The 14640-nt window shown below is 39.3% G+C and overlaps 1 protein-coding gene across 1 annotated transcript in view; it reads left to right on the top strand.

Moving 5' to 3' along the window:
• TTC27 (tetratricopeptide repeat domain 27) overlaps positions 1-14640 on the top strand; it is a 184698-nt gene that overhangs the window by 145358 nt on the left and 24700 nt on the right. Inside the window, exons 15-16 of the mRNA XM_047854087.1 lie at positions 2796-2848; positions 8976-9141. Coding sequence (XP_047710043.1) covers positions 2796-2848; positions 8976-9141 — 219 coding nt within the window. The remainder of the gene's footprint in view (positions 1-2795; positions 2849-8975; positions 9142-14640) is intronic.

Here is a 14640-nt window from a genome sequence, read left to right as displayed (position 1 = left end):
CGTTTCTCCACACTTTGGTAGCTCTTGTTATTATCTGTCTTGTTGATTCTAGTCATCCTTGGAGGTGGGATCTTGTTGTGGCTTCATTTTCCATTTTCCTGATGGCTAGTGATGTTGAGCATCTTTCCATATGCTTATTGGCCATTTGTGTCCATTCATCTTTGGAAAAATATTTGTTTGTTGACATCCTTTGCCCAGTTTTAAATTGGGTTAGTTGTCTTTTTATTGTTGAGTTGTAGGTGTTCTTTATACATCCTAGATACAAGACCCATATCAGATATATGATTTGCAAATATTTTCTCCCATTCTGTACCTGTTTTTCACTTTCTCGGTGGTGTCTTTTGAGATACAACAGTTTTTAGTTTAGATGAGCCCCAACTTATCTGTTTTTTTCTCTTATTGCTCATGTGTTTGGGGTCATATGTAAGAATCCATTGCCAGATTTAAGGTCATGAAGATTTACCCCCATCTTTTCTTCTAAGAGTTTTATTCTTTTAGCTCTGACATTTGTGTCCAATCTGCTGTTAAATCTGTTTATTAAACTCATCACACCTTATGTGGTTGGTGGATGTTGACTAAACTTATTACAGTGATAATTTTATAGTATATAAATGTATCAAATCATCATATTACACACCTAAAAATGAGACAGTGTTATATAGCACTTATTTCTCAATTTAAGAAGGCTATGCATCATTTCAGATAATGTGTTTTCTTTAGTCCTTTTTACAGTTTTCATGTTTCTGAGACTCCCAAGTTGTTCCCTTACTGTGTTCATGTCTTCTTCAAATCTTCATATTAAGAACAACTATTTTGAAGTCTTTGGTTATTCCTACATCTCTTTCATTTCTGTTTCTACTAATTTTTCCTTCAGCTGTGGATAAATTTTCTTGCTCGTTCGCATGTCTGTCAAGAGTTTTAATTGTATCCTACATACCATGGATGCTGTGTTGTTGAGTTCCTGGGTTTTGTTGTTTTCCCTCAAGGAAGGTAGAACTTTATTTTGGCATTTGTCTAATTTACTTGTGGATCATCTTTATTTTAAGCTTTGTTAGGGTGGGTGTTGCATTGTCCTTATTCTGGGGTTGTAATCACGCTTCTCTGAGGTGTAAGCTTTTGGTGGCTGACCTTAATCCCATGTGTGATCAATAACAGTTCTCCACTCTGGTTGGTTGCAACTTGAATAGCTCCTAGCATTGTGTGGCCTCCAGAATGTCTGTTCAGCTCACAGCTCTCTGGCAGTTGTTCTCTGCTTGGCCTCAAGAAGTTTTGCCCTGAACACGTATATCTTAACATTCAGCCAAGGACCCACACAGATACTTATTGAGATTTCTGAAGCTTATTCTCTGCACGGATCTCATTTCCCTGGTTTTTTTTTTGTTTGTTTGTTTGTTTTGTTTTTTTTTGCCCTGCAAATTCTAGCCTACATTTGAGTCCTGAACTCTAATCTTTTTTTTAATTGAGTGAGAGAGAGCGAACGTACATGTGTGCATGATCAGGGAAGCAGAGAGAGAGAGACAGAGAGAAAGAGAGAGAGAGAGAGAGAGAGAGAGAGAGAGAGACTCAAGCAGGTTCCTTGCTTAGTGTGGAGCCCAACATGGGGCTCCATCTCACAACCTTGAGATCATGACCTGAGCTGAAATCAAGATGCTTAACCAGCTGAGTTGGTTGCTTAACCAACTGAGCCACCCAGGAGCCTTTGATCTCTTTTTCTTAATCTCAGTAAGACTTGCTTCGTTTGATTTTTTCCTCCCTGTGCTGCAGTCCTGAAAGTGCCTCTAGATGGAGGTGTAGGTTGATTGTTGAGACATCTCAGTTTACCTTCTCTTAAGGGTCACAGTTCCTTGCTGCTTGTTGTCCAACTTCTCAGAAACAGTTGTTTCCTAAATTTTGTCCAGTTTGTAGCTTTTTATGGTAACAAGGCTAGTCTGGTACTAACTGTGCTATGTCTGCAAGCAGAGGTCCATTGCCACTTGATTTTTAAATCATACATTTGGAACCTGAAAACTATACGCTGTATATTTTGTAAAAAGCTCAACAAAGAGGAATAAGCATAATTCATATCGTTCTTGTTAGAATCAACATTCGTGCGATGGCTTTAATTTATTTTTGTCATTGCACAGAGGAATAGGGAAAGAAATATGTTTGATGAAATATGTAGGAATAACACTGGAAAACACATACTCCTTTATTCTCCTATCTGATGAAGGATGATGGTAAAATAGCAAAGCCTTTCAATATACAAAAAGCAGGGCCGCCTGGGTGGCTCAGTCAGTTGAGCATCCAACTTTGGCTTAGGTCATGATCTCATGGTTCGTGAGTTCAAGCCCCACATCGGGGCTGTAAGCTACCAGTACGGAGCCCACTTCGGATCCTCTATCCCCCCCTCTGTCTCTACCTCCCCCACTCATGCTCTCTAAAAAATCAGTAAATATTTTAAAAGGTATGAAAAACAATATTATGCATAGCCTTGGATTTGTAATAAATCTAAATATTATGTGAATTATGTTGCAAATTGTCCAGTTATTTTGGAAATCTAAATTTGTAAATAAAATCTTAGCTAAGTTCCAAATTAGTGCTGTAAGAGTTGTGTCGATTTGCTGACCATTTTTGTTTGAAATTATACAAGTGAAGTTTAATTCATTGAATTTTCTCCTACAACTTGAACATTCCTTATTGACAAGTCTGATTGTAAAGAGCACCTCTTGGACTCGAAAAATATGTTCTACTTTGGGTGGTAGCAGTTATTTTGCCGAAATGAGAGTGGTGTATAACTGGATTCCCAATCGTTTCAGAATGCTGAAGCTTGGAACAATTTGTCAACTTCCTATATCCGATTGAAACAAAAGTAAGTACATGAGACAAATATGAAGAACTCAGTTTCCAAAATGAGTGAGTTTAAAAAAAATTTTTTTTAACAAATGAGATTTTCTTCCACTGAACACTGAACGTTGTGCCTTCCTTCTTTTCCTCTTGCCCATCCATGTCTTTGAATTAGAATGACTTAATATAGCCATTTGAATTCTAAACGTAGCTTATTTCGTGAAAACACTTACCATGTAATAAAAAAAGAAATATTATTTGGAATCTTTATTTGATACTGAAGTTTTACATCCTAAATTTCATTGTATGATAAAAGTAAGCATGCCTTTAGTCGGTCAACTTCATTGATAGATTCATATCAATTGCTTGATGTGTACTAGATATTACTGAGAAATATAAGTATGAACCAATGTCTTCAGGAATTATAGATTGAAAAAATAAAATATCACTGTATTATTTTAAAAATTGATTAGCATTAGAACTAGTATGTGGTAGGGGCACCTGGGTGGCTTAGTTAAGCGTCTGACTTCTGCTCAGGTCATGATCTCGCATTTGTGAGTTTGAGCCCTGCGTCGGGCTGTGTGCTGACAGCTCAGAGCCTGGAGCCTGCTCTGTGTCTCCCCCTTTCTCTGCTCCTCCCCCTTCCTTGCTCACGCTCTTTGTCTCTCTCAAAAATAAATAAACATTAAAAAATTTTTTAAAGAAGTAGTATATTGTAAATATCAAATGGGAAATACAAAGAGAGCTGTAATAGGGGCACCTGGGTGGCTCAGTTGGTTAAACGTCCGACTTTGGCTCAGATCACGATCTTGTGGTTTGTGAGTTCAAGCCCCACGTCAGGCTCTGTGCTGTCAGCTTGAAGCCTGGAGCCTGCTTCAGATTCTGTGTCTCCCTCTCTCTTTGCCCCTCCCCCACTCATGCTCGCTCTCTCTCTCTCTCTCTCTCTCAGTAATAAATAAACATTAAAAAAAATAAAAAAAACCCAAAGAGCTATAATAATAGTGACATTCATGGAACACTCATTCTTTTTTAAGTTTATTTTTATTTATTTTGGTAGAGATATAGAGAGAAAGTGGGGGAGTGGCAGAGAGAGAGGGAGACAGAATACCAAGCAGGCTGCACCGATGTGGGGCTCGAACTCATGAACTGTGAGATCCTGATCCGAGCTGAAGTCTAGAATCCATCTCTTAGCTGACAGCCCCCCAAGCGCCCCTAGAACACTCATTCTATGCCAGGCACTCTCTGTAGGTCTCAGAAGAGAAAAGGATTATGGTCCTGGTTCAGGAACACTTCTGAGAGAATGTTGGACTCAAGCTAAAATTTGAAGAATGGGTAGATGCACAGAGGAAAGCCTCTCAGGCAAGAGAAATGTGATCATATGCAGAACAAGTAAACTATACCAACTATAGATTATAGTGAGGTCTCTAGGGAGAGGGAAGGTTGGAGTCAAATGGCAGTGTGTTCTGATGATTTGACTAACAAGTTGAGACTATCCTGTTGGCAGTAGGAAGCCAGAGATTTCGGGGGGGCGGGGGGAGGGAAGTTCATGAAGAAAGAAGCTTTTGGGGAAGATTTATCTGGTGGCAGTGTGAGACAGACTAGAGAGGAAACTGGGGGCTGGGAACCCAATCAGGAGACAGCTGTTGTAACAGTCCAGGCAGGAGATAACTAGCCTGGAAAAAGAAGGGGCCGATGCCAGTTTATAAAGGGGACAACCAAATGGCCTTATTGACTGGCCACAGAAAGCCAAGGAAAGGGAAGAGACAGGGTTGCTGTTGCCAGAGTTTACTAGTAAGTGAAGGAAAGGATGGATCTATTTCCATTTTCATTTGGCCTTGTTTTCAAGCTTAATTTTTCTTTGTGGATTCACAAGACACTTCTGAAGATATCATTAAATCCACATTACATAGAGATCATGAAATGCTTCTGCTGCCCTTGGATGACAAACTACATAAATAAAGTACTGTTTTTTCTACCGCTGTCTTCGGAAAATAATACTATGTTCTTGATTGCAACTGATTGTGTTAAAATTCCCTGGGGACCCTTTTGGTTTAAAGCAAGGGCAGGGGAAATCCCTGTCATAGTTGTAGAGTGATCTCAGTAGTTTTTTCTGGTAACCCTGATAATTTTGTATGTAGTGAGGCTCTTGTATGTACCTTCTCTTCAGCCCACTAGCCCTGAGCATTCCTCTTTTTCTCGTAGGGGTTCCTCACATTGTTTGACTTTTTTTGGACACTTTCTTGTCTTCCTGCACCTCCGTAAATAGGTTTTTGTGTAAAAGTGGGGTTGTAAGGTCAGAGGTGAATCACTGCTTTATTGTTGCCTTTTTGCTCTTTCCTTTCTTTGCTGCTGTTCCAGACGTAGCTCATTTTTGACTCATGAGATTGTTACTTCAGGGGTAAATTATGACCGCTCCTCTCAAAAGAATTCTATCCATGCCTAAAAGGAACCCTTCAAACCATGTCATCTGCCCCTTTCCTCTCTTGGGGTTCTTCACTAATGTGCTCTTTTTGCTGTTTCATCTGGTTCCCTAGACGTCATATCCTTTGGGAAAATCTTCCATCTTTCTGTATAACTTGAAAAAAAATTTTTTTTATGTTTATTCATTTTTTTTTCTTTGAGAGAGAGCATGAGTGGGGGAGGGGGAGAGGGAGGGAGGGAGGGAGAGAGAGGGAGAGAGAAAGACATAGAATCCAAAGCAGGATCCAGGCTATGAGCTGCCAGCACAGAGCCCGACGTGGGGCTCGAACTCACAGACCATGAGATCATGACCTGAGCTGAAGTTGGACGCTTAACTGACTGAGCCACCCAGGCGTCCCTGTATAACTTTTACAGTGCAATGTCACAACCACTCTGGGCTTAATAAGTGAATCCTGAACTGAAGATCTTTGTGAAGAGGCCATACTTACTAGAAAAGAATTCATAGCAAAAACGTTGAGACCTGGAAATTGAGGTTAGAGGACCAGAAGACATGCAGGAGAAGGGATAATCCTCCTGCCTAGGTTGCTACCTGTTGAGTTCTTTTCCGGCAAGATGACCTCACCCAGCCCCACACGGATGGGAGAACCCCAGGTGTGGTCTGCCACTGTTGAAGGCAGTTGCTGCCCCATGGGAGGTGGGCTCTGGGAGTAGAACAGAGAAAGGAAAAAAGACACATACACACATACACACATCCTCCCCAAACAGTTTAAGGCTGAATTTGAAGAAGTGTTACAGCAAGGGTACCTTCATTTTTAACTATGAAGGTTAGTGGTCCAAGAGATAAGCCAGTCAGTCTGTTCCATAACACCTCTAGGTAAATTGTTATGACATGGCCATACTTCTTTTCAAATGCTGCAGGGAGTGATTCTTAGGGCAGTGGCCTGGGATGACCAGAAGAACCTCCATTATCCCTTCCAGAATTTGCCTTGAAGTCATCAAGGAGGAGATGCCTTGTTGAAACACTGTGGGGCTCAGCAAGGAAAGGGAGGTGGACCTTGTAGTCTTAAATGAACAAACTCAAAATGGCTTTGGAAAAGGAGATTGGTAGCATACATTTGAAGGAGGTTACTGTAACTGTCCAGTAAAACATTTATGATCCATAAAGGAACCAGAGTCTTATCCAGCCAGGAGAGTAAAGCCTAAGAATCTTTTTGTTGGATGAGATGTTTAACATTTCGAAGAGGTGAAATGAAGTTCTGTTGATTTCCTTGTCAGTATCAAGTTTTTAATAGTCTTTTTCTCTTTTCTGAAGTGGCTTATATAAGACAAGGATTACTTTATGGTTTGCTATACCGTTTCTGTAAAACTGCCTAGCCTTTTTTTTTAACTTTAATTGATTTATTTGGCTATTTCTTTAGCTCATGTTTATTTGTTCATAGCATTCTCTTTATGATTTTTTTTCAAAAAATTATTAATCTTATTTGTGCCATTTTCTTTTATTCTAAATGGAATTTAGTTAGACATTTGTCTGTTTTACTTTATTTTTTTCAAAGAGCCAGCTTTTGGTTTTGTTAATCATTTCTACTTTTGTTTTTTGTGGGTTTTTTTTGTTTTTTTTTAAGATTTTATTTTTAAGTAATCTCTACACCCAATGTGGGGCTCAAACTCACAACATCGAAATCGAGACTCACATGCTCCACCAACTGAGCCAGCCAGGTGCCCTCTGGTTTTTCTTTGTATTTACTTTCCTATTATTTTCTTCTTTCTTAAGTTTATTTGGTATTTTCTACCATATTAAGTTGAATGTTTTCACTAATTATGTCATTTTTTGTAATAAATGCATTTAAGATCATAAATTTCCTGCTACATACTGCTTCAGCTATATCCTGCAGATGGTGATAAATAGTAATTTTCATTAAGTTCAAAGTATTTTGTACTTTCTTGATGAATTAAAAAAAATTATTTTTGAGAGAGAGAGAGGCAGAGAGAGAGACAGCACGTGTGAGGGAGGGGCAGAGAGAGACAGGGAGACCTAGAATCCAAAGCAGGCTCCAGGCTCCAGGCTCCGAGTTGTCAGCACAAAGCCACATGCGGGACTTGAACTCACAAACTGTGAGATCATGACCTGAGCCAAAGTCGGATGCTTAACTGACTGAGCCACCCAGGAGCTCCTTGATGATTTATTTTTGACAGAAGTGACCCCAATGGTGGGGCAAACTCACAAACCTTGAGATCATGACTTGACCCAAAGTCAGACACTTAACCGACTGAGGCATCCAGGCACCCGTAAATATTTTGTACTTTCTGATACGAGTTTCTTTTTCCCCTTGCTGTGGTTTCCTTTTTTATTAGACGTGCATCATTAAGTTTCCAGGCATATATTTTTTAAGCTATTTAGTATTGATTTCTTATTTAATTTCAGAAAATATAGTCTGTATACTTTCAGTTTCACTTTTTTTACACAAACAACTAGTAATTTTTGTTCTCAATAATAGTTAAATGTAATGACATATGTCATCACTTTCTTTTCTCACCATTGATCATTTATTGTATCCCTTTCTTTCTGGCTGAATTCCCTTTTATTTTTGTAAGAGAAGGTCCTTTAGTGGTTCTTATAAGATAGGGGCAGAAGGTGTAAACTTTCTTAGTCTTTGTACATCTGAAAGTGTTCGATTTTGCACTTATCTTTGAGTGGTAAGTTTAGCTGGTTGTAAAATTTGGGGCATGACAATTATTTTCATGCAGTGCTTTATTCTGTTGTCTTCTACATCTTTTGTTGCTAATGAAATATCTGCTATTCTCTCATTGTCATGCTTTTTTAGGTTTTAGGATTATCTTTTTAAATTTTTACTTAATTTTTTAGCTTTTATTTTATTTATTTTTTTATTTTAGAGAGAGAGAGAGAGCATGCAAGCAGGGGAGAGGGACAGAGGGAGAGAGAGAATCTTAAGCAGGCTCCACGCTCAGTGTGGAGCCTAATGTGAGGGTCCATCTCATGACCCTGGGATCATAACCTGAGCTGAAATCAAGAGTCCAATGCTCAATTGACTGAGCTACCCAGGCGCCCCTGGAGTTATCTTTATGTTTTGAAATTTTGTACAGTATACCTAGGTGTTGGTTTATCTTTATTTATAATGTTTGGTACAAAAGTATACTTTTGATCATAGAATTTAGGTCTTTGTTCAGTTCTGGAAAATTCTCAACTATTATCTTTTCGAATATTGTGTCCTGACATTTTCTGCATCTATCATTTACTCTGCCATGTCTATCAAATGTATATTTGAACCTTACATCTCATTCTCTCTTCTCTTTATTACTCTTTTATTTTTTAATCTGAATTCCATGTAGATTTCTCACTGTTGTCTTCCAGTTAGTTCATCAGTTCTCTCTTTGTGTACATTCTAGTTTTTTGTTAGCTACTGAGGGTTTTTTAAATTTGTTTTAATGTCTCTTTCAATTCCAAATTTCCAGTTGCTTTTTATTTACATCTCCCTTTCCTTGTTGCATTTCTACCTGTTTTGTTTTGCAATTTCTTGCTCCTTTTAAATTAAAGAAAATTTGTAGGCCAATTTGAGGTGGTTTGAGGTTGTTTGGGTCTCAAATTCTGTCTACTAACATGAATGACTAAGGACTGACAGAAAGTCCACATTAACATTTTATACATTAAGTTACATAGTTTATTTAGGTATGATTATTCATTATTATTCTTTTTAAAATCTGGTCTTTAATAGAGTAAAAGCTTTTAGGACTTTACAAGAAGCCCTCAAGTGCAACTATGAACATTGGCAAATCTGGGAAAACTACATTCTCACTAGCACTGATGTTGGGGAATTTTCAGAAGCCATTAAAGCTTATCACCGGCTCTTGGACTTACGAGACAAATACAAAGATGTTCAGGTAAGACATTCATATTTTGACTTTTCAACTTGTGATTGATGTTAATGCTTGATTATATGATTGTGATATTGACTAAATATGTATTTGGTTTTGGTTCTGGTTTCTGGCACAGAGCTCCAAAAACCTTTGGAATTTCCTAAGTGATGACAGCCATAAAGGTGTCTTTTGTTGAGTTAATGAGGTGACTTTTGGAAAGCACCTTAAGGATGGGGTTGGTTGCCAGGGAGTCAGTCATGTGATTAGAGGGTTGGGACTTTTAGTCCCATAACCTCCATTCCCCCTTTCTCCATGACCTCCTAGGAGGGAAGAGGGTTTGGAGATTGAACTCAATCACCAATGGCCAGTGATTTAATCAATTTGTCTTTGTGATTAAGTTCCTGTAAAAACTCAGAAGTATATGGTTTGAAGAGCTTCTGGCTTGGTGAACACATGGAGGTGCAGGGAGAATGGTACACCCTGAGAGAGCATGGAAGCACCATGCCTTTTCCCACATATTTTGCCCTACGCACCTCTTCCATCTGGCTGTTTCTGAGTTACATCTTTTCAAAATAAACCAGTAACCTAGTAAGTAAAATGTTTCTTGGAGTTCTTTGAACTGCTCTAACAAACTAACCCAACCCAAGGAGGGCGTTGTTGAAACCACTTACAAAGCACAGGTGATGACCGAGACTTGGAACTGGCATTGGAGGTGGGGAGCAGGAGGGGTCGGCGCTTGTATAGGACTCAGACCTCAATCTGTGGGATCTGCTGTTCTCTCCAGGTAGATCGTGTCAGAATTGAGTTTGTAGTGTGGGGAACTCCCCGGCCTACACGCATGTGTGCACATGTGCGTGCATGTGTGCACGTACGCACACACGTCAGGATTGGTGACCAGAATCATCTGAATGATATAAACTGTTTCCTTGGCTATACGTAGGAAGATTGTGTTGAACACATGTAACGTATAAAACGAGTGTTTTTTCTCTAGCTGAATATTCTTCATTACGTATTCTTGCATTCCAGTGTCAAATATGTTTGTTCAGTCACAGACTGAATGTTACCGTGACTCAGTTAAGGAAATCTGTTATGTGGTTTATGTATATACAGTGGGCTTGCAGAAATGAAATAGAATGACGTTTGTGTGATTTACTGCTTTGGTTATCTCAGTGTAATAGCTGGAGCAAGTCCCATTCTCATTTGTTCCCTCATTGGACAAGCATTTACTGCCCACTTGCAGATGTTTTGAACAATATAGAAATGAAGCCTAACATTTTCTTTGCAGTATTTAGTGAAATTGTCCTCTTGGTGAGATGCAGTCAGAATGGTTGATTCTAACACTGTACAAAAAACACTAGATCCTTTCAGAAAATATGGGAAACTTGAAGCCACTGGGTTTGTCACCGAGCAGGATGACATATACAAGATCTTGTGGTTTAATTGTAGGTCAAGACTGTATAAAGACAGGGCTGTGCAGGAGCCTGTGGGTTACAAAGTCAGGGGGCTTGAAAATGCAACACTTTGCATGAATCGGTACATGCTATTTAAAATGTTGAAGCTGGAATTATGAAAAAACCAGAAGTAACTTCTAATGTGTGATAATATCTCTCTATTTTTATGACCTATTATCTGTACTCCAGCTGTTCTGAAATTTACCTTATATGGGCCCTGTCTTATAGCCCCAGCCCTTGATGTATGCACAGTCTCGCAAGCTCAGCCAAGTGCCTTTAAGGCTCAGGTTCTAGGCCGTTCACTTGAAAGGTCTTTTGGCTTTGAGTAGAAACATACCTACTTCCAGGATGTATGTCAACCCCTTTGAAATAGTTTTCTTCTTCTTACACTTTTTTTTGGTACTTGCTAAATATTGTACACTGACCTTCCATTATAGAAAGAAGGGACTTGAATTTTATGGATCAACTGAAATGTGAATGGAGGCATGGCAGAATGTTCCATCCTGGAGAGGAATGGAGCCCTAGCAAATCTGTTTGCATGGTTTCCTGGCAGCCTAATATGTGTCCTGTTGACAGAGCTGACATTCTCTGTTGAGGCACCTCTTTTTCTTCTACACTTAGCCTGTTGGTAAAGGGCACCGATGAGGCTGTGAACAGATCTCGATATGTCACCAAACCACTGGGATGGGGCAGAGATTCCAAAGTACTTAAATCTGGTTTACTTCAACTGTAATTTTTTCAAAGATCTTTCTTCACTAGAAAGCATTCTGTAAGCTGTTCCTAAAATCTCAGGGAGAAGGTAAATAATTTACATTGGTATTTCATTCCAATTTATACTTGAAATAAATTCTGTGTGTTTTTTCTTTCACATTTAAAAAATGTGCATCAAAAATAAATAAATAATAAAAAATGTGCATCAAACATTCAAATCCAACACTCCTCATTTAGACACCACCGCTGGCTCAATTCCAGCATTCTTTAGAATTACAAACTGTCAGAGCAGGAAGGGCCTGTAGAGCAGTCCCGTGGGCTCGGCGGGATAAACCACCATGGGTTGGAAAGGACCGTGAAGCCCCGCTCCTGCCTGGACCAGAAGGGTTGCTTCTCCGGTTGTCAACCTGCTCTCCTGTCCTGCTGCTGTTGCTGCTGGAGATGTCACGTCTCCCTGAATTGTCTTAGAATTGGCTCCTTGGCCAGTCCGATGCCATTAATCTTCCATCACGTGCCTCCAACTTCTAACTGATCTGCTTTTCTTTTGGATGCAAGTGGGATTTCCCTTCCAAATCCATATTTTAACTCATGGCAATCCTTCATATCTGCTAAGGATTGTAGTAATTGACTTACCAGACTGGCTTTTTGGATTTTCCTGAGAAAATCCTGATCACTCTTCTATGCTCAGCACCCTTGGAGTTGGTTTTATGTAAGGAGCCCAACTGGCTAGGTCTAGGCCAGTCTCCTTCTGTGAGAGATGGGCTTGGGTGTGTTATGGTACCTAAGCATCGAAGTGAGGGGTGCTTTTCTCTTTTATCTCTCACTTATTTTCCTGTGCTTCCAAGGCACATAAAGCAGGTCAAAGTGGGACATAGTAGAGGAATAATAACTAACCTTTATTGGGAGCTTATTGTCAGACACCCTTCGAAGCACTTGACATGGATTAACTCAGTTCTCAGCACAGCCTTATGGGGTAGTTTTGTGTGTTGGACTCTGCAACATACGTATGTGTCTTCCCCCTTGTTTTAAGGGAACTAATGATAATCAAGCAAAATAACTATTCAAAAATTGTTCTCAAAAGCTGTTACTTCCATCTCATAAAGAGTTATCGAGTCACCAGGATATTGCTGATTTTCGTTGACTTAGGTGTATCAGTATGCCAGATTGTCTAGCTCTCCCATCCCTGGCAGGCCGGTATTCTGAAAGAAAGGCAAGACAAAAATGAAACAGTTACTTTACTGAAGATGATGATGTAGAGTAAAGTAGGTTCAGCCTCGATCATTCCAGTCTCCTGCAATTAAATTAGCCGGAAACGTGCTAGAGAATCTTACTTACGTTTTTCTTCTGTCCCTACGGTTCCTCTACGACTCCTAATCTAGGAGTGTCCTTCTCTCTTCTCTCTTGGGAGGGAAAAAATTCTTGCACATGTCTAGAGTAATACTGCTGTATTTGAGTATGGGTAACAGTGTGGGGAGAGAGGTGACATTTAGAATAATATACTGGTAGTCACAGTAGCAAATACCAAGGAGTAAACTGGTGAAAATAATCTGAGTTTAGTTAGTCGATTCTGAAGATAAAACTTTCAGTTGTTGATTTGGCTTGTTGTATACTGAATCCAGTTCATTGGAATTGTAAGAACACACGCTCATAAATCTTTCAGGAACCTCCTGTAAGAAAGAATAAAGAGACTCACATAATAGTTTTTTATTCTGGGGAATTCTGGGCAATTCTCAGTCAATACCATTCATTTTGAAGTAAAAATGTATTCTTAAGTTTTTACTGAAGAATTAAAGAAGAAACAAAGCTTAATGTATAACAAAGGATTACTTTTTCCCCCCTTCGATTTAACTAGCCTCAATTCTGAATGCGTAGAGATACATTTTGAGCATTTTTCAGAAAAGGAAAAAAAAGTCTTAAAACAAAAAAAACCTGAAACTTTTCCTGACACGAATTGAGATGCTTTAAAAAAATTTTTTTTTTTAATTTTTATTTATTTTGGAGAGACAGATCAAGATAGAGTGTGAGCAGGGGAGGGGCAGAGAGAGAGGGAAACACAGAATCTGCAGCAGGTTCCAGGCTCTGAGCTGTCAGCACAGAGCCTGACGCAGGGCTCAAACTCACGAACCATGAGATCATGACCTGAGCCAAAGTCAGCCACTTAACTGATGGAGCCACCCGGTCACCTGTGAGATGCTTTGATTGAACTTTTATCTTAGATTTTTCAAACATATTTTGGTGATCGTGGAGCTTTTCACTCCTTCCAGCAAATCTAATTATTAGGAATTTGTACCCATGGAAAAATCATGTTCTGATTTTCATTTAAAATATTCTAATCCTGAATTTAAGTGAAAATCTTTTGGCTTTCTGGAGAAAATTATTAGCATTTAGTTTAAATTTATGGCCAGCTAAACAACAAGGCAAGGATATGGAGAAAAAGGACCCCTCGTGCACTGTTGGTGGGAATGCAAACTGGTGCAGCCACTGTGGAAAACAGTATGGAGGTTCTTCAAAAAAGTTTAAAAAAAGAGGGGTGCCTGGGTGGCTCAGTCAGTTAAGCGTCTGACTTCAGCTCAGGGCACGATCTCGCGGTACGTGGGTTTGAGCCCCGCGCTGGGCTGTGTGCTGACAGCTCAGAGCTTGGAGCCTGCGTCAGATTCTGTGTCTCCCCCTTTCTTTGACCCTCCACTGCTCGCACTCTGTCTCTCTCTCTCAAAAATAAATAAACATAAAAAAAAAGTTTAAAAAAGAACTAGCCTACGATCCAGTTATCACACTACCAGGTATTTACCCTAAGAATACGAAAATGCTGATTTGAATGGATACATGCAGCAATGTTTATTGCAACGTTATTTACAACAGCTAAATTATGGAAGCAACCCAAGTGTCCATCAATAGATGAATGGGTAAAGAAGATGTGGTGTATATATATATATAGAATGGAGTACTACTCAGCCATAAAAAGAATGAAATCTTGCCATTTGCAGCAACATGGATGGAGCTAGAATGTATTATGCTAAGTGAAACAAGCCAGTCACAGACAAATACCGCATGATTTCACTCATTGTTCACAAAACAACTGAACAAAGGGAAAAAAGAGAGACAAATAAAAAAACACTCTTAACTATAGAGAACGAACCAATAGTTAGGAGAGGTGAGGTGGGTGGGAGGATGGGTGAAATAGAGGAAGGGGATTAAGAGCACACTTATCCGTGATGAGCACTGTAACATATGAGGCTGTTGAATCATTGTATTGTACACCTGAAACTGTGTAACACTGTATGTTAATCACACTGGAATTAAAGTAAATTTTAAATAATTTGAGGCCAGCTGATATTTTATCTCTTTTCCTCTAATTCTTCCT

Source organism: Prionailurus viverrinus, chromosome A3, assembly GCF_022837055.1.
Source record: "Prionailurus viverrinus isolate Anna chromosome A3, UM_Priviv_1.0, whole genome shotgun sequence".
Taxonomy (NCBI): Eukaryota; Metazoa; Chordata; class Mammalia; order Carnivora; family Felidae; genus Prionailurus; species Prionailurus viverrinus.
Note: the sequence above shows the minus strand (reverse complement) of the source record. Positions and strands in the feature narration are given on the sequence as shown.